The 21,415-nt window shown below is 39.4% G+C and overlaps 1 protein-coding gene and 1 long non-coding RNA gene across 8 annotated transcripts in view; one reads left to right on the top strand and one right to left on the bottom strand.

The window, feature by feature from the left end:
• VAV3 (vav 3 guanine nucleotide exchange factor) overlaps positions 1-21,415 on the top strand; it is a 148,155-nt gene that overhangs the window by 32,967 nt on the left and 93,773 nt on the right. For all 7 annotated transcript variants that reach the window (XM_025152727.3, XM_015290228.4, NM_206863.4 and 4 more), the window contains 1 exon segment: positions 20,545-20,603. In XM_025152727.3, the coding sequence (XP_025008495.1) occupies positions 20,545-20,603 (59 nt within the window).
• Positions 11,816-21,415, bottom strand: part of LOC107053912 — a 29,183-nt gene continuing 19,583 nt past the window's right edge. Inside the window, exons 3-4 of the long non-coding RNA XR_001467702.4 lie at positions 17,058-20,825; positions 11,816-16,910 (exon numbers count right to left, since the gene is read on the bottom strand). This is a non-coding gene — a long non-coding RNA (uncharacterized LOC107053912). The remainder of the gene's footprint in view (positions 16,911-17,057; positions 20,826-21,415) is intronic.

Below are 21,415 nucleotides of genomic sequence, written 5' to 3'. Positions count from 1 at the left end.
AGGGAGAGGGCTTTTTGTTTTGATCAAATCATATCACAGCAGAAATTTAAAGCAAACTTGCCAGCTGCTGTAGAATTAGGTGTGCCTGGCATTTCCCTATTTGATTATCAAATCATGATCGGAAGGGAAAATTCTTGCAGAAGCTGGTAAGGGTTTAAGAATAAAATGTTTCAAAAGGCTGGTTGATTTTTGGAGGAGGGAAAATGACTGTAAATGAGCTGCTGGGCCCATGTGGGTCAGCAAGATGTTTGCTTTCCTCAGTTCTAAAGCAAAAGAGGTTCCTAAAGCATGGCTGGAAGGAAGAAGTAGAAGCGAAGTCATCTCATGTGAAGCCCTGGTCAGTTGAAGGTGCTGAGTGCTCAGGAACAACCTGGAGTTGATGACAGCAGGCTCCTTCCCACGAGTGCTGCCTGTTCAGCACCAGCACAAAAAGCAATCCTTTTGCTGCCCTTACCTGCTCTGCACCCAGAGCCTCAGTCCTGGGGCTGCCAGCACCTGCCTGGGTGGGAGGCTTGGCGTGGGGTACAGGGACTTGTTGTCTGGTGAGGCATCACCCATGGTGTGGTGGGACTGTGAGGATTGTTTCCATTGACACCTGAGGTATATTGGCCAGGCTGAGTGACCTGGAGTTGCCATGCCCTGTGCCATGGCATGGTACAACTTTGAGTTGTAGCCTTTTGGGTCTTTAATGTTGGTAACGACATCTTCTGTGAGTACCACAGCTATAGGGGAACCTATGGAGGGGAGTAGAAGAATGGAAGCGAGTCTTTGGTGCAAGGACAGGCAGACCAAGGTGATGGCACTTGGCGCTGAGAAAAGAAAAAAGAGAAAAGTTCTTGGTTCCTATGCCAAAAATGTGGCTGTATTTTCAGATAGAGATGATTGAAGAAAGTACTTTATATTCCAACATGAATAGTGAGATTAGTTTGGACAAGTTAGATGGAACAGATATCTAAAATAAAACACAACTGATTGAAAAACGAGTATTTGATTTCTGAAATAACCATTCAGTAATGAAATCAATCAGCGCAAAAAGATTATGATGAATGTATTTGTTGATTAAGTTCAACCTCTTTAGAGTAAAAAATTGTGATAGCTGCTAACTGGAAAGTAACAGTACAGAAGAAATTAAAAATATTGTTTACTGAAATGAAATTAAATGGCGACACTTCAGCTCTTGCTAGCCTTTGCATGTGAATCAAATCCTGGATTTCCCCTCGTTGTTTACGGTTTGCGAGCATATGTCTGTAGACCTTCCTTTAGAGAGTCTTTGATATGAAGTAGCAACATGGGCACGCTGTACAGTGTGCTATGATGAGGTTGCTGGCAAAAGTGTGTCTGAGTTTTTTGAAAGGTGCTATTCCAAGCATATTTCGCATGCGACTTTTAACTTAGAAATGAAGTAAAATAAAATTTGTGATTTAAACTGAGTTACTTATTTGTCTGAGTACGTCTGAAAGTGATATATAACTGAAAGCTTTTTTCTTCAGTGAATGTGTAAGGGACATTGGGCAGAATTAGGCAGCAGAGCTGGTTGAGGGCTAGCTCTCATAAATATATTTAATTTTGCAAAATTCTACTTCATGGTTAATTTAAGATGCTGAAAGGTTCAAAGTGCTTTTAAATTAGAACTGATTTGAGCCAAAATGTATCAGTGACACTGTGGAAGTACATAATGTGTTTTTCCTTCAGTAGCTAATTGATGCTTGCTGAGTGTTTCGTTGTACTCCATAATCAAGTTTTTACCAAAATATGTAAATGACATTTAAGAGAGGATTTACTGCCATGCCTTTGGGGGAATGGAGTAAAAAAAGGAATGTAGGTCGCTTCTGGGGGGTGGGGGCTTTTCCACAGCTTCCTATTCAGCCTTCTCAGGGGCAAGCTGTTGTCCAAAACTCAGTGTGGTTTCAAGTGCTGAGCAGAGATGCTGCTGATTTCCCCATGACTCAGTAGCACATTATGTAGCACTTTCTTCCCCGGTGCTAGGTAAACAAAGAGTAGTCTTCCTGTAGCTGGTATTTTGTACTTTCATGTAATACTGCAAATTGCAGTGCCCACTGTGTTCAGATGTGCTTGCCAGCACCACGTGTGCTGTAAAATGTTGAGCTGAGACTTTATGGAAGACACACACTGGTATACATTGAGTTGATGCTTACAGCTGTGTTGTAAGGAGGGCCATTTCCTCCAGTTGTGGGACAGGAGTGTGAAATGCCTGCTCCCCGGGGTGCTTGGCAGGGGGTGGGGTCTTGGCATGTGGGGGGAGCAGGGCTTGGGCTGGGAGACGGTGTGAGGGATCCCTGCTGGAGAAAGCAGAGAGAAAAGGACAACTGCTTTCTCCACTACTGATTTTCTGTACTTCCTAGTCTTTTCATTAAATCATAGAATCATAGAATGGTCTGGGTTGAAAAGGACTACAGTGATCATGTAGTTTCAACCCCCCTGCTATGTTCAGGGTTGCCAACCACTAGACTTTTCTCACTCTATGTATCACTTGTCTTTGTTCCTTTGTGGTCCAAGCAAATCCAACTCCGCCAATGGAGGTTTGGCGTATGTGCCAAGAATAAGCGGCACTGTTCTTTGTTGTTAGTGCCTTAGCAGCTGGGAAGGGATTTCTCCAGGGTGCCTTGAGGTGCAGCGTGGTTGTATCCCATGTGGCTCATGTACCGAGTGCACCTTTGTTGCTGCTCTGAGGCTAGGTAAAGCTACTGGGAGGTGACATAGCTGACACCTCACACAACATGACTCTTAACATTAGTTGAGTAAATCATGGCATTAGCAAAGGGAATAATGCCAAGCTTGTAGCAGTCGCAGTCAGAAGAGTTGGCTGTATTTACTGTCTAAATAGTATTGCTATCAAGAACCTGATAAGAGGTTGTAGTTAGACTCGTGTAGTGATATTTGCAATGAACTCCTGCCTGCAAAAGCTTATTCTTCAAAAGAAGTGAAATAAGGAGTTAGACCAACTTGCTTTATATATAAATATCCAAAAGTTTCCCTTCAAACATCTTTTCTTGGATAAGTAGTAAATAAGAATTTTTATGGCTGTTGGGACAAAATGGCCAGCCTTGCAAAAGAATAGCTGTACATGTTCCTCTTGAGAGCACTTGCCTGCATCTAAAATACCTGGCTGTTGTGGCTTCTCATGTTTTTAAATAATTACTTGGTCACCACTCTGGTTTATTCTAACAGTCCAGCATACACAAATACCTTGTGAGACTAAAGTACTTGTCCTCTCAATACTTGTTCTGGCATACTGAAGGCTGTTGAGTGAGATGATTCTGAGTTTATTTTTGATGTGTTTTGATGTTTATTTTTTGGGGAAGAGCTTCATTAGAACCCTTCAGCTACCTGAAAAAGTTTAGGCAGCTTGAGCACCGGACTCTGTGGATGGACACAGATGGTCTTCTTCATCTGTGAAAAACAGCAAGTCTCGGAAACAAACTTCATTGTAAGTCTGGAAGGATTAGTTTGGCAAACCTGATGTAAGTTCTTGAACCACCTCATTAGTAATGTTATCATACCATTTTCGAGTGTTGATGTCTCTGTTTGTATATGTCCTAACTTGGAGGCTCTATACAGACTGCATGAGAGATGCTTTTTCTCTTGACTGTGTCTTTTCTGGCAGAAAATGTCTTAAGCATGATAATACCAAAAACAGATTTCACTGGCCAACTTGTTATAAACTTGCTTTCAGCTAATTAGGCTAAATGTTTTATATTTGTATTGGTAGTGTGTTAGTATTTCATTATTATTTTGAATGAATGGATGTTGAGCTAATTATGAGTGCTGTGCTCTGAACTGCTCTTCCTTGGATGTTATTTTGCCTTCTGAGAATTTAGAGTTGCTTCATTTTTGTCACAGTAAAATTCAGGTGCTTTTTGTCTCTGGTGTAACCGAAGTATTCCAGACTTGATTTCCCTCCCCACCCCTAAAATGTCAGGTATAAGACAAGATGTTAGAGATTGCCATGATATTTGGAATTAGGTACTATCACCCAAAACTCAGTGAAAGACCTCAGATTCAAAACACACAGCATGCATTTGGATGAGATAATTATTGCAAAATATTTCACGTTTACATTTTGTGTTTTTTTTAAATGGAGATTTGCCACCCACATGTGGGTGGCATAAATTCAGAATCTGTAGAGAAGCCACAACCAGACTGATTTTAATGCATACAAAGGCAAGATTTATTAATGAGATTAGCTAGCAGTTCATCAGTGCAAGCATACTGATGCTGGTGCCAAGTTAGTGGGGGTGCATGAGAACCTTTCTATTCAAATCACCAAACACCTGTAGATTTCTTTATGCCTGTTTCAACTGTGGAAGTGTTGGTTTATGCAGTGAGAATAGTCCACCTGTGCCTGTAGTACTTTCTAAAACACTAGGAGAAGGTGCTACTTAAAAACTTTGCATAAGCAAAGCAATAATTTTACCCTCCTGTCTCCACTGTGGGATTGGTTCAGAAGTATGGGATGTGAACAGGAGAATCTGTTTCCATACTCTTGTTGATAGCTTTGCAGTAGGCTTGTTAGGATGAGTTGGTTTTGAAGTTGTGCAAGCAGTTTTACCTGTCCATACTGAAGTGAGGAGGAGAGCTGAGGGATAAGATTCAGGAGGAGGACAGTGGAGTACAGAAACCCTTTGCTGACCTGCAAAGCCACACATTTCCTTCCTCCATGCCTGGCTCTTGGCACTTGCCTCATGCTGTCCTTGCCCCAGCCTTAGCTATAATGGGCTCAACCTGCATTGCTGTTTCTACTTTATACACTCAACACATAATTTTAAAATTTGTTTTCCCTTTTTAGCAACTGTTAGCTCTTCATCGCTGCCATGTCTCCTTCACACTGCCTTCATGCTTAGTCTCTCTCATCTCTTTGCTTTGAAGGTTGCTTTATGTCCTTTCCTCTCAAGTGGTTTTTGGGCCTCCCCTGTTTCTGCATTTCAGGTTAGTTTCTCCGGTCTTGTTTTGTCTCTTAATTTTGACCAAGAGACTGGTCCTGTTATTCTTGTGCTTATTTAAATATTCCTTCAAAATTTTCTGCCTGCCTAAGAAGTACTCACTACGTACAAGAGAAAAATTAGAACTAGATTGGAAATCCTGCACTTGAGCTTCCTCTCTTCTTGTTTGTCTGTTAGAATTTGAATATCATGGTGTCTTTTATCATTTCAGTCATATAAGAAGGAATTGAAGTGTGGTTTTATTTGCATCTGATTGAGAGTATATTTTATATGTTGAATAGGACAGTAACTAATGGCATCTGTCTACATTGTCTGGCACTAGCAAACCTCTGGTAAGGAAAGAATTCTTAGCACTGATAGTTTGATGAAATTTTATTTTCTCTGTCTCAAATGGAGGAAAAAAAGCAACAAACTCCAAGTAGCAGAGAAGTAACTTAAAACTTTGAGGCCAAGAAATTGTTCAAAAAAACCCAAACCAAACAAACAAACAAACAAAAAAAAAATAATAAAAAATTCTACAAGTTGAAAAATTTGCATGCAATAAAATATTCTTTCATTTATTAGAACTTGTTCAAAAATGTCTTGATTCTGAACTATAGATATTACATGCGTTTTGTCTTAATTTTTATTAGAAAAAATGACATTAAGAACAAGTTTGATGGGGTGATAGTGGGACATAAAGGAGGCCATTTGTGTACCATTGTCTGTAACACACTACTAAGTGCGTGGATTTGAGTACTGCTGTGAACTCTCAACGGAAACTTGGATTTGAATCAGGTTTACTTTTCCTGAGATTCTCAGAGTTCACTTAGCAAATTCTATGGTAAAATTGAATTTAGAACTGTTGTAGAGAATATTGAATCAGAGAGGACAATAAAGCTTTTTATTTCTACTCAAATACATACTGAAATATGACGTACTTATGATAAATATGACATACATATGACTGAAAGCTACCATTGGTGGTTGAATACAGAAAGCAAGGCTTGGGTCACAAAAGATAGGGCAGTAAGAAATACCACAGTAATGGAGCTTCTTTGAAGTCTCAGTGAGGAATTCCAGAAGCTGCTCTAAGTCTTTCCAGAGAAAATGCTGCTCAGAAATAGTGAGTGCTCATCCAGGCACAGCTTTGCGCTGAAGGGAGGGAACTGGAGTATGCTTTAAGCTAGTGAGGCCTTCATTGTATGGTGCTGTACGTGTGCGTGTTGGCAGACTCAGGTAGTGCTGGTGGTCTGAGCTGTGCGTGGGCGTATGAAGGGAAAAAGGCTTATAGAGGGCGTGGGGAAAAAATGATGTGGAATTTATCTTGGGTTTAGTGATGTACTGTGTTCTGTAGGTATAAAACCTGGGTGGCTTGAAGTGCTATAGGGCTCCTGTGGTGGTGCAAGTCATTCAAATTCAGTCATTGCAAGCAGAAGGCTGCAGCTGAGCTGCTCAGCCCTAATGTTATGGAGCACAAAGGGCCTGGGCTCTTCTCACTCACTCTGCAGTGCATGTGCTCTGCCCCTGCAGCTCCTGCCCATGCAGGCTGCCATTCTGTGTGTGCCTCTTCCTGCTGCTCTTGGCTGGGAAGTGCTGGGAGACCACAGGTGCACGTGATGGTGTCATTGAGTTTGTGTGCCCTCAGTAATGGGCTAGTCTCTGCTTAGTTCATGGTGAAACACAGAGTGCTTTAGCTTATGATAATTGTTTGTGTAGAAGCTGATTTGTTTAACTTCAAGTGGATGCTGGTGCCTTCATTTGTCATTTATAATTGAAGCACCCATGTCCAGTCATATAGCCAGATACTGGGTGTCTTCAACTCTTTCCGCTGAGGTGGATGGAGAAACATGGAGCTAGGCCAACTGGGAATAGTTTGGATGTTTCCAGTTACGGCTAAGAGAGGAGGTGTATCCCATTTAGGTGAGTAAGAGTTAGTAAGCTTTCTTTCTCCTTAAATATATTTTTCTGACTGGCGTGAAAGGTGCTTTATCATATTGCTTGGGCAAAGCATTACAAAAGGTTTACTCATTTTCTGAGTGGTTTCCCTGAAATGGTATGTGACGATGAATTTTGGAGCTGATACAGGGAAAGCAGGTATTCCCACAGACATGTGAGAGATGAGCTTTCGTCGTGTTTCAATAATGTAAACTTGTGTGGAAGTTGATCCACTTTCTATGCTAAATAAGATTGCTTTTGAAATGCTAGCCCAAATGTAAAGAAAAAAACACCTTATTAATAGATAGTAATTATTGCATTAAGCTACTCAGCTTACTATACTAATATTAGGTCTTGCTCTGCTATTTGCATACATGTTGAAAACAATTTGACACAGTTTGGTTGTTCCAATAGATAAGTTATCAAACTATCTTGTTTTTCCTCTTCATGCATTTTTGCAAGTGCAGACCTCTGGCTATACAGGGACGTTTGTTTTGTAATGGTAGGTAGAATGTTAGAAGCTGAGTCAGCATTTTCCAACTGTCTGGAGTTGGTACAGTTCTAGCAGAGCTGCTTGGCTGGTAGAAAAGGATTGGTCTGACATTGTGCCTCAGTCGTCATGATGGCTTTTAATTGGTCCACGTTAGTTGACTTGGCAGAAGAATTGATTACAGCAGAAATCTTGCTGTGAAGCTTCTTATAGCCTAAGGAGCCTTGAACTAGTGAGTCCCTTCAGTAGCCCTTCTTTCCTTTGCCTGCCCTGTTAGTGTGATAGCTTTAGTAGTCAAAGGCTGCCCTGAGAAGTCTCTCTGGGACTGCTCCAGGCAGCGAGACATGTGAGTGCCTTGACCATCAAAATCCTCTGACACATTGCACTTCCGTTGCAGTAGCTTGGCCTGTTACTCTGTAATACTGAATGTTGTCTGAGAACTAGCTTCAGCTACAGCAAGAAATAAACAGTGTTAATACAGGTAACAAAGATTCATGGGATAAGCTTGTCTGATATTTTTGTTTCTTTGTTTTTTTTTTGTTTCTTTTTGGAAACAAACGACTGTTGAGAGAACTGTGACTCTTTGCTTGCAATTTATTTCAGTTGCTTTTCAGGTTTGGTTTCAGTTTTCTTATCTTCATTCCTAATTTTTGAGATTAGATTTGTCATTTCAAACCTTGTCAGAAGCTGACAACATGATTTGTTCTAGACTGAGATTTCTCCCCTCCGTCCCTTGCTTTACCCTCCCTCCTTCAACTTCCTCTCTCACTTCTTTCTGTTGTTGACATCTCTTATCTTTTCCAGACCGTAACTCTCTCCAAACCCTTTGATTTCACTGCTGAGGATTGCTTTTCGCATCTGCCTCAGTTCAATATTGCCGTGTTTAACTGCTTGATAGTATCTCATCCTTGAAGCTATTATTTTTGGTATGAATGCAGCAAGGGCATTTCTTTGCTGCTGGAAATAGCTATGAGCATTATAATTAGTGCTTGCCAAGTAAAAATGAAATAAATTGAAGGACGCAATTTTAGAAAATATATTTAGAAACACATGGGATAAAACGACAAGCACTAATACTTAACAGCTTTCTTGAAATCTTGATATTGACTCTGTTTCAGCCACTTCCTTTAACATCCACTGGCCTGCATACCCTTTAACTGTTTTTTTTTTCTTCAGATTTTCTTTGACGTAAAAAATGGAGAAGAAGCATCACTCAATTTAGATTGCTGCTGGACATGGAGTATAACTTGAAAATGTTGACTTTCAACTTGTGCTTGTAGTTTAGTCTGTGAACTTGGTTGCTGATGTAAAGCAAAACAGAATTTTTTTTCCTGAACAGATGACCCATGAAAGTCTTTTTTCCTCTGAACATTGCCTCTCAATAAGATCTTTGTACCTATGGCAGTGCTACCAGTAGAGTATTAAGCACTTGGTATCACATAAGTTTTGTTTCATATTGTATGTTAGTTGATCAAAAGCAGGGTGCTTACACAAGGTTGTTGGGTTGCTATGTCTTTTCCCACTTAAATCTCACAGAAATGACTCTGTGCATCGACCACAGAAGATGTAGTAGAAGATGTAGATGTCCATCAAGTGTGGCCACTTCTGTTGACTTTTTCCTGTCTAAAACACTGAACAGTTTCAGAATTACTCATGGTGTGTCATCTGGATGCTTCTGCTTGCCCTGCAGTTATTTCTGCTTTCATTCACTCTTAGATTTTTCTGCTGAGTGACTGCAGTGGGACTGAATAACACTCTGGGTATGGTGTTTGGTGTGGACAATTTGTGTTGGACTGAAATGCCTGACTGGAATCAAATATTTCACTGAACTCTTAGGTGCTCCATGCAGGATTGAAATTGATCTTAAAGCTTTATACTGCGTTATAAATCCAAGTTATGTTCATCCCAGCCCCCTTTCACGTAAGTGCAGGACAGAAACAAGAGGTCGAAGAGCACATTAGAAATACTGATAGGACATGTGATTTCTGTGTGCAGTTTAATTCTGGTGCTTCAGTCCCTAGACTAGCATCGGACATGGTGGTGGCTGCTGTGCATTCTAATACTGCTGCAGTAAAATAAGGTATTCCTTGAAGTTGTACTCGAACTTTATTCCTTTATTTCTGTGCCTGAGGCCACACAGCATTCTTGGAATTATATTAAAGCATCCAGGAAGAATGCTGCATCCTCCTTGCCACGCGAAAATGACAGGAAGACTTAAAGCAAGTATTGCTTTTCTTAGCCATAGATAACATTGTTTCCTAGTTTAGTGCTCAAGTAATTCTAGTTTGCGTGAGGACAGTCAGGGTTACAGGGTTGCTGTGGGATCTAGTTCTGACAGTTTAGTGGCTTGGGCACAAAGTCTAATGTGATATTCTCAGTGGTACAGAGATGAGAAGTTTCTGATCTTTTGCTATTATTATTGCGTTCAAATATATATTTTTTTGCTTTACATTCAAATACTTTTGTGTCTTACGATGCTAATAGGTGACTGGCTTAAAAAAAACATTGACCCAAATAGGCATGTCTGAAAGATGAAATAGTATACTTCCCTTAGACATCTTCTTAGTCTGTTATTTCTCTCTTCTAACTGATCTCATGACTAACAGTAAGCTCTCCAAGATCTTTCTGACTTCATTTTGCTGTAGGCAGCATAAGAACACTGTCATTGCGAAGGGTATGATGTCAGTCAGAGGCTGACTGGCAGAGAGTTTCTATTTTGTGGATTGTCACCATCACATTCAAATTACTCCAACTTTTTTAAAAAATTAAAAAAAGGAATCCTTCTTTCCCTCTGTTGTGCAGTTCTATGTTGGGAATGTAGTGTTAGTTTGAGGTTTAAGTTCTATCTATTTATAGATAATGTTCAAGTCTGCAAGCTGCTGCGTGTTCAAGGGAACAGAACAGTGAATAAAATAAGCAAGTGAATTTATTTCTCTCCTTTTATGATTTTTCAGAGTAAGGATCCTGCTAAAGGAGAATTAAGAACAAACATACTAAGAAGGTAAACCTAGTTTCTTAGTTTCTTTCAGTGCAGTAAGTGTAGTTTTGCTTGTCACCTAAATGAACTGACAGTGAGAGATAGAAGCAAGCCATAGTGCTTTTCAGGCTTCTGTAATGGGAATTGATAGTTTTGCTGTTTCTATTGCAGAATGCCTTCTTAGGTACCTTAGTTTCAGAGACAACAATTTTAAGTGAGAGTGGTAGAAGGTGCAAGTTAAGTGAGTTGTGCTGACTTGTTCATCTTTCTGTAGTGAGGAGGGCAGGTGCAATGCTTTTGCTATGGACTGATTCATTCCCTTATCACTTCTGGTTGAGAAGATATCTCCAGAGCATGAGATTTGAAGATAACCAATGGCTTTTGTAAGTTACAATGCAAGTCTGTGTGTGTCGGGGAGCAGCTTGCTCCCTGTGCACTGCTCTCTGTAGCAGGGAGTTTTTTTTCCTGCCGAGATGAAGAGGACAGAAAACTTATTTTTACCCCAGTAACTATTGTGTAGTAATTCAGAGTAAATTCAAGTGGGACTTGATACCATTCAGCAACCTCGGTTGAATTTGTGGTAAAATGAATTCAGCAAAGGGAGAAGTGTGGCAGTGCATGGTTTGCTTAAGACAGGAAGAGAAAGACCTTCCTCTGCTTTTAACAGAAGAGAGGAAGAAATTGCGGAGTCCATTGCAGAGTCTCCTCCTAACATCCTTCTTACTGATATCAAGGTTGGCAAGGAATTGGTTTAAATATAAAAGTGAAATAATACAGTGGGAGTGCAGGAACCACATACCACTTAAACTTTAGGATGCATACCTAAGGTCGTATTTGCTTAAGGTGCAATCAATAATGAATGCAAAACACTTGTTTCTTTCTCAAACATGTTTGTGCTGATATGGATCATCCAAGGTCAAGCACACCCAAAATGTGTACTACGTGTACAAACACCTTAGCTGGTGTTTGCAGTTTAGAGAATTTGCTTGTTTTCAAAAAAGAAAAAAGTCTTTTGAAGTCTATTAAAGGACAATGGCAAAAGAAATGTGGTTCTGAAAGATAGACAGTATTAATTTATGTCCCCATATTTATTTTTACCCTGTGAATGTGTTGGAAAATCCTGTTGTTAGTCATTAAGGGTGAAAAATGAATGCTTACGTAAAAGAAGAGATTTGGAGTATATTCAAAGGTGCTATTTGAAGTACAGGAGAAAATGACTTTGTCCACAATTGTTTAGTGTTATGGCCCTTATAAAATAAGGTAAATATTGCGGTATTGTCAATAAGAGTGTTTGAAAGTCATAGGAAGAGAGCATTTGAACAAATCATAAATAGCATTTGAGAACACCGACTATGAGTTATCATTATAAAGGCTTTTATGAAGGGGACTGTAATAATTCAACAGCAGGTGTTTTTTGCAGAATTGACCTGAGCATATACTTTCTAAAGTAGAACTTGAAAAATAACTGCATCAGAGAAGAGAACAAAATTTTATTCTGCAGTTGGTACACTGGCAGTGTGCTTGAAGGCAGTCTGCACATGCGATTTACCAGCTGCAGCATTTAAGTGCTCAGTTCATGTTGAAGTAGTGCTTGAAGTGAGGCTGTCATTCTTGAAGCAACATCACCTTAACAAAAAAAAAGGCAACCCGAAGCCCTTCAGGCATAGTGAGGCTCGAAGGTATTCATAGAACCAAAACCACAAGCTGCAGGCAGGAAGCAGCTGCTGAAGCTCCCTTCCCCCATTGCTTTCTTTGGTTAGTATCTTGGTCTTCTGGACAAAGCAAACCTAACATTAGCTGGAATATGCTGCTTGTGCAGTTTGGTTTTTCTCACTTCCTTGTAAGAGCAGAATTGTTTAGGGAAACTTCCATGTTTTGGGCCAGGATCTGTAGCCTTGTCTTGGGCTGAAATTGAAAAATGAGATTTTAAGAGCAATTTTTGTATAATAGCTATAAATTCGTGTGCATAATTGGTTTCTGGTTATTAAAGACTTGCTCATTATATTCCTAATAATGAGATTGTCTGTTAAGAATTCCTGGAGAGCATTCAGTTTTGTTTCTCTTTTTGTTTTAGCGTTAGCCATGTTCAGGAGCTGTGTGTGCAGCCCCAGGCCCACTGCTCCCACTCAGGAGCTGGAGTGATCTGAGCTATTGCTCCCTGCAAAAGGGTTGAAACGTTCAATATGTTCAGTGAGCTAACGGGATGGGATATGGGCTTGGTTAGTGTGGGTTCCAGCCTGCCCTTTGATATTGCTGGAAGCTACATGTATACTTCTATTTTAAACACCAGTCCTAGAGGAAAGCACTGGAGGTACCTCACATCTGTAATTTAAGAATATGGCATCAGATATGGCTTAGTGTAACTTAGTGCTCTTCTGATACTGTAGCAGGGAATTAAATGCCTCTGTCTAGCGGTGCAACAAGATGTAAACGTATGTAAATATGCTAAGCCCTGCCCTGTCCTTATGGGTGTTATATTTACTGTCCTTTTAACATTCAGAGTGTTTTCTTGAAATGACCTCTTTGTCTCTGTTTGCCTTCCTCATGCCAAGCCACCTGCCTCACCTCTCCTTTTCACAATGCATTAGAGAAAACATTGCATCTTTTATAGCTGTTGATTCTCCAGCACTTTTGAAGTCTCACTAGTTTGCAACCCTGTACTTTGCTTATCTACAAAGAGGAGGAGGCAACACCCGGGAGGGTTTTTTTTGTCTTGGCTATTTCTTTTTTTATGTCAAGAGAGAGAATTTCCTGTTACTTGCTTATGCGTGTAGACACTGGAGACGCACTTGAAGAAAATTGATGAAGGATGAGCCTTCCCCAAGGCAATGCCCACATGGTACCTATCCCCTGCCTGGGAGGGAAGGAAAAAACGTGCATGCCCTGATATCCATGTCTAATCCACCAGATGTTCCCCCAACCAGCACAGCAGCATGATGGAGGTCTCTTCTTGCAGATGGGAGCTGAGGTTGTTTTCAGAGGAAACATGAATGACTGCCAAGAACAGCTTTTACAGCAGTTGCTTTACCTTTGCTCCCTCTCTACATAAGCATTTGGCAGCTGGTTTCAAACTGTTTTTCAGAGTTGCTGGTGGGCTCCTGTCAGTCACAGAGAACTTGGCTTGGAGTTGTGAATTTCTCTACTGTGATTCAGTGGGATAGTTTGGCTATTTACTACTGAAATGCCAGTGCTAAGATGAGATGGGAGAGAAGAATAATATATTCCTCTGATATATATCTGGAGGATGTAGTTAAGGAGAAATGAACATTTGACACAGGCAGTGAGAGACACTGAAACTGGGATAGCTGGAGATGATATCAGGGAGGAAACAGCATCCTATAGCTGGTGATCATCCCAATAGAAATTAATGACTTGAACATACTTTTCTGCTGTACTCCTAAAGCTTGTATTTCATAATTTTAATGAGATGACAATTAGTGCTATGTGAAGTTCTGTTTAATCAAAAACAGACATTTCTACACTTCTATATGCTCAAGGTCTGGAGACCATGGTGTTCCTAATGAAGTGCTGGTGAGAGTGGTAAGGCTGTAAATTTTCTTTCACATGTTCATGTCTGTATGACTTAGGCATCTCAGTGTATGCCATGGAAGTATTTAGTAGAGGCATATTTGCAAAGCTGGGAGTTAAAACTACCTTATTGTTTTTAATGGCCTCTTAGGGGTATGAATCTAGGTTTACTTTTAGGCCATACATATTGGAGCTTTCATTTTTTTTTTCTGCCTCTTTGGAATATCCCTCATTTTTCCCCCTTCCCTAGAGGCTTGTGCTTTGATTAAAACTAAGCGGAACTAGCACGGAGTACCAACACAATGCTGGAACAAGTCAAATGGACAGAAAATCTTCAAATTGACTTACTGATGCATGTAATACACCTAACACATCTAAGAAGCATATTATGCCACGGACTCACCGTGGAATTGTCTGGCCAAGTGTCATCTTTTTTTTTAAACCTTTATCAACTAATTTAAATATAAATGTTAATGTAACAGTTCTTGGAGGTGTTTTGGTCTGGAAGCTAATCATAGATTCATAGAATGGCTTGAATTGCAAGGGACCTTAAATACCATCTATTTCTGACTTGAGTGCCAATGGCAGAGTTGTCGACCACTTAGTCAGGCACTAGATCAGGTTGCCGAGGGCCCCATCAAACCTGGCCTTGAAAAATGATGGATTACAGTAAAATACTAAGAGATGCACTCCCCCCTCTTTGTGCCAAACGAAGTATTGATCCATAATTATCCAGGGCCTGGTAGACTGCAGATGCTTTCTTCAGAGTAGTAAATGATAAACATTCTTTATTAACGTTAGTTATTGAGTACGTACTTAAGTGTACCAATTTGATCTTAGGTCTGAATGATAGATATACAAAATGAAGTTATCTTGCTTTTTTATCTTCTATACCATGGGATGCATAAGTGAAAACAGCTTTGCGGGAAAACCGCTTTGTGTGAGGACATGAGTGGTAGTACTGGCTTGGAAGCATCCTCACTATGATACACTCAATATGATACATCAGCCTGTATAGGTATTACCCAAGTAATTCAGAGTTTGTCTGCCATCTCCTAGGAAGATAAACTTGGAACTTGATCTAGCTTTTAGTTTTTCAGACTCTGCCCGTGAGCTGTGGGAAATGTGTTAATATTAAAGGGCACATACGTCAAGAATCTCTAACTTTTAATAGTATTCTTTAGGTCTCAGTTCCTAATCCGTTTTGTATTGCTGACATGTTTTGATGGGGAAAACAGTTGGAAGTTGATATAGACTTGCAGGATAGAATGTGGCATTTTTTTTTATAACCTCATTGAACAAGTGCCTTCATCGTCGATGGAAATTTGAACGTATTTTAGAGAGACTTTGAAGGAAGTGATTCTTGAAGTGACAAAGGGTCAGTATGTTGATATTGCATACAAAAGTGAGGCATGTTCAGACCTAGTCAAGCATAGACAGAAAAACATTCTTTCTGAATAACAAACTACAGGTGGACTTTCTTCTGAGGAAGCAAATAGCAGTTATGTAGTTTCTTTTGGGTTGGTGTTACCTAAATTTAGGCAGTCTTAGGCAGCTATGAGACTGTCTTAAGTGCATAGACCTGAGCCTGAGAGTAGTTACAACTTGTGAAGTAGTTAATAGGGAATCACTAGATAGAGAGCATGTTAGACATGTAGCTACCAATCACAGAAGTTTTCTTAAAGAAAATGGAATGGAGACTTATCAGAGCCAAAGAGATGATCAACTCTATGAAAGATTAGTTTTCCTGTATAACTAAAGTTTTTTTTTTTTTTCCCCATCCCCAAAATTTGATGTAGTAAAATCCTGTTTGGGGGAAAAACCAAATGCATGTTTCAAAACAACATGTCAAAAAGTAGGCTGGGGGAAATATTTTTTCTTTGGTAAATGTAACTGCTTTATTTCTGTCTGTATCTATTGGCTAAATAAATTTTCTTCAATGGAGAGAAGAGGGTTACCTTTGCAACAAAATGTAGTGCTCAAATACTAAACTGAATGCCCAGATTTTGAAGACAAGTCTTGAAATAGAATATAGTTGAGAACTCTTGGTGACTTCTGCTGTGTTAGAAAAACACATACTTGTTCAAGTGCATGCATGGAACCTGAACTGCTTTTTTTTTTAGCCTATGTGTATTCTAAGTTTTTACTGTTATGAATTCTGAAACGATTGCCATCAACACTTGCAGATGACTTAGTATTTTCAGTTTAGCTAAACATCATCAATGTAAGTATCGGCCTAGTCCTAAAAGCAGATGTCAGCAGCAAGGACAAGTCTGTTAGGGGAAACAGTGAGCCACAAAATTATATGTTTTTATCTACTATAGAAGAGGAAAAGTACTTCTAAAATGTGTCTTGTCTGCTTTTGAATTGTAGGATTTGTAAGTTGCTTCTTAAGAAACAAGATCAAGAAGTGACTCCACCAAAATACTTAGTGAGGCTGATTCTAAATTCAGACATGATGGCTATGGAAAGAAGTAAAATAGTCCCTCTAGTGTACTGCTGTGGTAGGTGTGTGCAGGAGTACTTGAGGTGATTGGCTGCAGGAGAGTATGGCAGCAGGAAATTAAAAAATAACATTTTGGCAAGGGATTTGAGAGTCCTGACATATACTGGAGAGTATGACCTACAACACTAAGTCAAGTGAAACAATAATAAATACCAAGCCAAAAAAAATCTGCTGTTGGAGTAATTACTGAAATAAGAAATTAATGGGCTGAGAGAGGCTGTAGCTCTTGCTAGCTGTGCCTGAAACAAGGCTGAGGAGTAGTGTCCTTCACTGGGCCATGGGCCAAGGTACACTTCCCCTTGCATGGCTCAAATTTTGAATTTCGTGCCATGTTTTGCATAAACTGGCTGCGTACTGAGAACCAGGTTTGGATATTCGCATCTTCTTGGAGTGTGGCTTTGATGTGACTTCTAAAGAACTGCTTAACCTTTGTGTGATAGAGTTAGTCAGTGGGAGGCAGCAACGTTGAGCCGGGAGGGGTTCCTCTTGTGACTGGAAGACTCTTGCAAACACCTACCAGTTCCTGGTTTTCTGTAGGGGAGAAGTAGAGTTAGTGAGATTTACACCTTGACTGAATGATTTGATGTAGTTGTTGCAGGATATTTCGGAATATACAGCCTGCTTTTTAAATGGTATAGATTGCTAGAACATAAATAGCATAAGTAGAATTTTACTCACTATCTAATTCTTGGTGTCTATTCCGGGTAATACTGGGAGTGCAGAGGGTGTAGAGTTCCTGGGGCTCTTTGTAGGGTTACTTGTTGTAGAATAGTCCCAGCCATGGAAGCTTTGTTGTTCTGGGCTTTGTACAAGCAAGAAGTGCTAATTTTGCACATGAAGCTGGGATCCACGTTAGCCTAGGCAGGAGCATCTGTCTGAATGGAGGGTTTGAGGGCTTGCTGCGAGAGAGAACTGAAAATTCATCTAGGGTTCTTGGGTAAAACAGGTTTAAGTCCCTCTGAGTGGGGGGGGGGAAAAAAAAAAGGAAAAAACCGAAACAAAAAAAACAATAAAAAAATCAACATGAGAAGCATTCAGTTGAATCTTCTGAACATTCATATGAGTGTGTAATTTTGGATTTCAGAATTGCACTGTATTATAGTTTCCCCACAACAGCTGCACTGCGCTTCAAAGTAGAGCTGCTTAGCAAATTCCTCTCTCAGTTTGGAAGTCAGATGTTTTACTGTGGATAGTCTAGTAATTTTAGTGGAATTTGTTAATTTGGTCTAATTCTGATAGCTTTTCTGACACCTCAGCCTGTCCATAACTGAGACCTTCCCTACAGAACCCGGAAATAAGGGAACTCTGAAAAAATTCTGCAGTGCATTAACAACAAAGAACTGAGATTTCATGTAGGAGAAATGCAGAAACCTTCTTTCCCCCACTTAATGTTGAAGCAAGTAAATATGTGTAGTGTTGAATTAGGCCTAATGTGTTGACCAGAACTGACAGGTTCGTATATTTGTTTGTGTAAGCTGTGGCATGTATCCTGACATATTCTCTAAATTCTTTGGAGAGGAGAAATAACCCAACAAAACTCCTCAGAAAAGGATAACAAAAATACCATTGGATAGAAACCATTATATTTCTAGTCAGAGTGCTGTTTTAAGTTGTGCTATAATAGGAGTGGTCAGTAAGCAAGGATCAAATTGTATTCTGTAGAAGTTGCAGCTGTTTTCAGTTAGGTATTTGAATCTTAAAAACATTGGGTCATTAGTGATCTTTGATTTGTACCTATTTTGTTTTCATATGGACTAATAGCAGTCACTGCCCAGGGCTTTCTCCTTCCATAAGGCTTGTGTAGGCACACTTCATCAACCCCTCCTGGGGAACGGTGTATCTCTACTGAGACACGGACAGCTGCTGTGATGATTGCAGTTTTCTTCTTAACCGCTGCTCAGATTTTGTTAGAATTCTCCCTGTTAGCTTGCTAGCATGTTTCTTCTTCATACAGTGACAAACCTTCTGTTTTTTTCCAGAGCAGTGAAATATACTACTTGTCACCTTTTTTTTCTAGCCATGGTTTCTTTTCTATGTGTATTTTCTCAGGCATTTCTCTGGTTTCTTCACCTTTGTGGTTTTTTTTTTTTTAAAAGCAGATTTCACGTTGGTTTCTGAAGAAGTTTAGATTCTCTTAATTTCCTAATCTTGCTTTTGTTTGTGTGCATATTGTTAACTGCAAAATACACATTGACAGTACATTTTGGGAATAGTATTTGTTCATTATCTTCCTAAAATTCATTCTTTTTTTCCAGATGGTTTCATGTTATCTTGAATCAAGCCATAGCTAGGTACAAAGGGTAAGGTGTTGGGTTTGATTATTCCAGTTAAGTGAGAATCCCTTTAGGAGAAGGATCTGCGTGGGCTGGTGAAACCATTTGAAGATGATATTTTGTGTGCCAGGAAATAACACGTTGAAACAGGAGAAGGATATTTAGTTCACCAGGCTTGCCCTCCACTTTTTCAATAACCATTAAACCTCTTTTCCTGTTATTTTGCCAGTCGATATTCACCCATCTGTCAGGACAGATCACTTTGCTTGATATTGAATTTTTGACTAACTTCCTGTAGAGCCTTGTCTCATAGAGTTCAGTGGTCTTTGCCCAGTTCTGCACTGAAGTTTTCAGGTTTGCAGAGACCAGTGGCTCTTCTGTGACATAAACCACAACCTACCTGGTTTCATATAAGAAATTCTAAGAGTATTTTTCTTTTTCCTTTTTGATGTTTTAAATAACATAAAATAATCTTTAATTAACATTTTTAATCACTTTATTTGCAGCTTTCAGCATTTTCTTCTAGGCTGTATGTATTGCAGTGCTCCTGTTGTTGGGGTTTTAAGGTGCTGTCATCTTTGATTATGTACACCGTGTATTTTTTTTGGGGAGGGGGAGGGATCATTTCTGTACAGCAAAATCAGATTTTGCTGTGTTTTCCAAACACCTTAAATGAGCGCCAAATGTTTCTTCCATTGGAGTGGTGTAACTTTCAGTTCATTTTGGAGTTTTGCTGTTTACTAAAGAAACTTGATTCACTTTGGCCGTTATTTACTTCAATTTAGGCTCTGTACTTGGTGGTTATTCTGTGCGGTTTTTACTTTGTCACTTTCTTGTGTGAACATGTCATTTTCCTTCCTCTGAGAGATGTACTTTTAACTCTATGCACTTCATGATCCGGCTAGTCTTGTAATTAGAACTTCGACAAGAAATAATTTTAATTGTAAATGTTATTCACAAATGTCCATGGAGCATCCGTTGCTATACCTGAATTTTAATACTGCCTCTCTAAATCTTCTTGGGAGGTTTGACTTGAATTTAATCTGTGTTTTAAGCTGAAATGAGCCAACCTGAAATACCCGGGATGTTCAGGGGGCATTGTCCTACTGGGTGTCATTTTGGCATCTTTTTTCTCACTAGCAAATGAGACTTGTCAATCTGATAGCGCTCAAAATAAGAGGAACTGTAACATAAAGGACATTCTACGTTGAGTGTGAGCTGTTCTCTTATTACAGCTGACAGCAAAATGACTCTGTTTATGACCAGACATCCCCCCTTTACCCTCCCTAATGTTCTCCTCTCTTCTGTATAACCTTGAGAACTAGTGTGAAGTATTTTCTTAAAATGAGATCTCCCATGCTGCTTCAGTCTTCTAAAAATAAACAGAGCTTATGGACTCAAATGTATAGCTTAATTTCCTGTTTAGCAAATAGAAATCTTTCCAAGCGAGTCCTGAAAGGGCTCTTTCACTTGTCGTTTGGCTCCCTCTTCTGGTCAGCCTTTGGTAGCGCTCAAATGAAATGTTTTTGTAGCTAAAAAACAATCAAACAACAACAACAACAAAACCCAAAAAACAAAAACACAGAAAACAATTTCCAGAGCAGTGGGCAAGGCTGATAAAGCTTATGTAAACATTTAAGTTAAAAGTACTGCATGATCTGGTTCTATATCTACTTAATTTCTTTTACTAGTGCTGTAACTTATAAGAAATTTCCCTTTGTTTCTCTCAGTACTCATGCAGTGAAGATCATGTCATGGACCATCTGTGCAAGTACACATCGCACAGTATATGGCACAGCCAGATTGTGTTGTCTTGTATCATATGCTGTGATTAGAAGATAGTTCTTATGTTTCTATTCTACAACTAATCATGGTTAATTTCTTTTTTCCAGGTGATTGAAACACTCTCAAAACTTTCCCGCACTCCTATTGCAATAGGCACAGGAATAAGGTATGTTATTGGCCTAGTAGATGGTGTGAATAATGCCTCTTGCATGGTCCGTCCTGGGAATGCTGGGAAGGGCCACATAGGTAGAGATGTAATTTTTCATCAGCGTTTTGTATGATATGGCAGAAAAAGCAGAAGTCTGTCTGGCAGTTTATTTGGAAATGGATTCTAAAGGGAATCCTTTGTTTCTGGTACATTCACTGAAGTGCCTGAAGCCTTCTTCTGCTGAAACATGGAAGTGAACAAATGAGTAGTTAGCACTATAGAATGTTTGTGATAATTGTAATATAGATTGTAAATCTGACTACTGATTTATATGAAGAACTGATTTTCTCCTGTTTCTGTTTTCTAGAAGTAAGCTAAACTGTCAAATTGGTGAGATTCTTGTTGTAAAAAAGAAGCAAACAAAGCTCAAAACTCAAACCAACTGACCAACCCATTCAACAGATCAGTCAAACTTAGCTTTGTGAACTCTAATCGTGAACTGTGAGAGGAGGTGGAAAAATTGCATCGTTTAGCTTTGAAAGTCTCCACTTTGTATGTTTTAATTCAGCAGTCTTGTGTGAATAGATATTTAAAATTCAAAACAAAACAACCCAGGAACCCCAAACAGACTGAAAAGCCTTCTCAGTCCTGTAATTCATGTCCTGTGCTAGAAAATCATAGTTCACTGTAAAAGCTGACAGTGTCTATCAGTGGGGTTTTTATGAAGTATCAAGTCATATATACTAACCTAGATATAAATGTTACTGCTTATCAAGTGAAAAGGGAGCACAAAACATTTTAACATTAATGAACTGAATTATCTGCATGAA

Source organism: Gallus gallus, chromosome 8 (genome assembly GCF_016699485.2).
Source record: "Gallus gallus isolate bGalGal1 chromosome 8, bGalGal1.mat.broiler.GRCg7b, whole genome shotgun sequence".
Lineage (NCBI taxonomy): Eukaryota > Metazoa > Chordata > Aves > Galliformes > Phasianidae > Gallus > Gallus gallus.
Note: the sequence above shows the minus strand (reverse complement) of the source record. Positions and strands in the feature narration are given on the sequence as shown.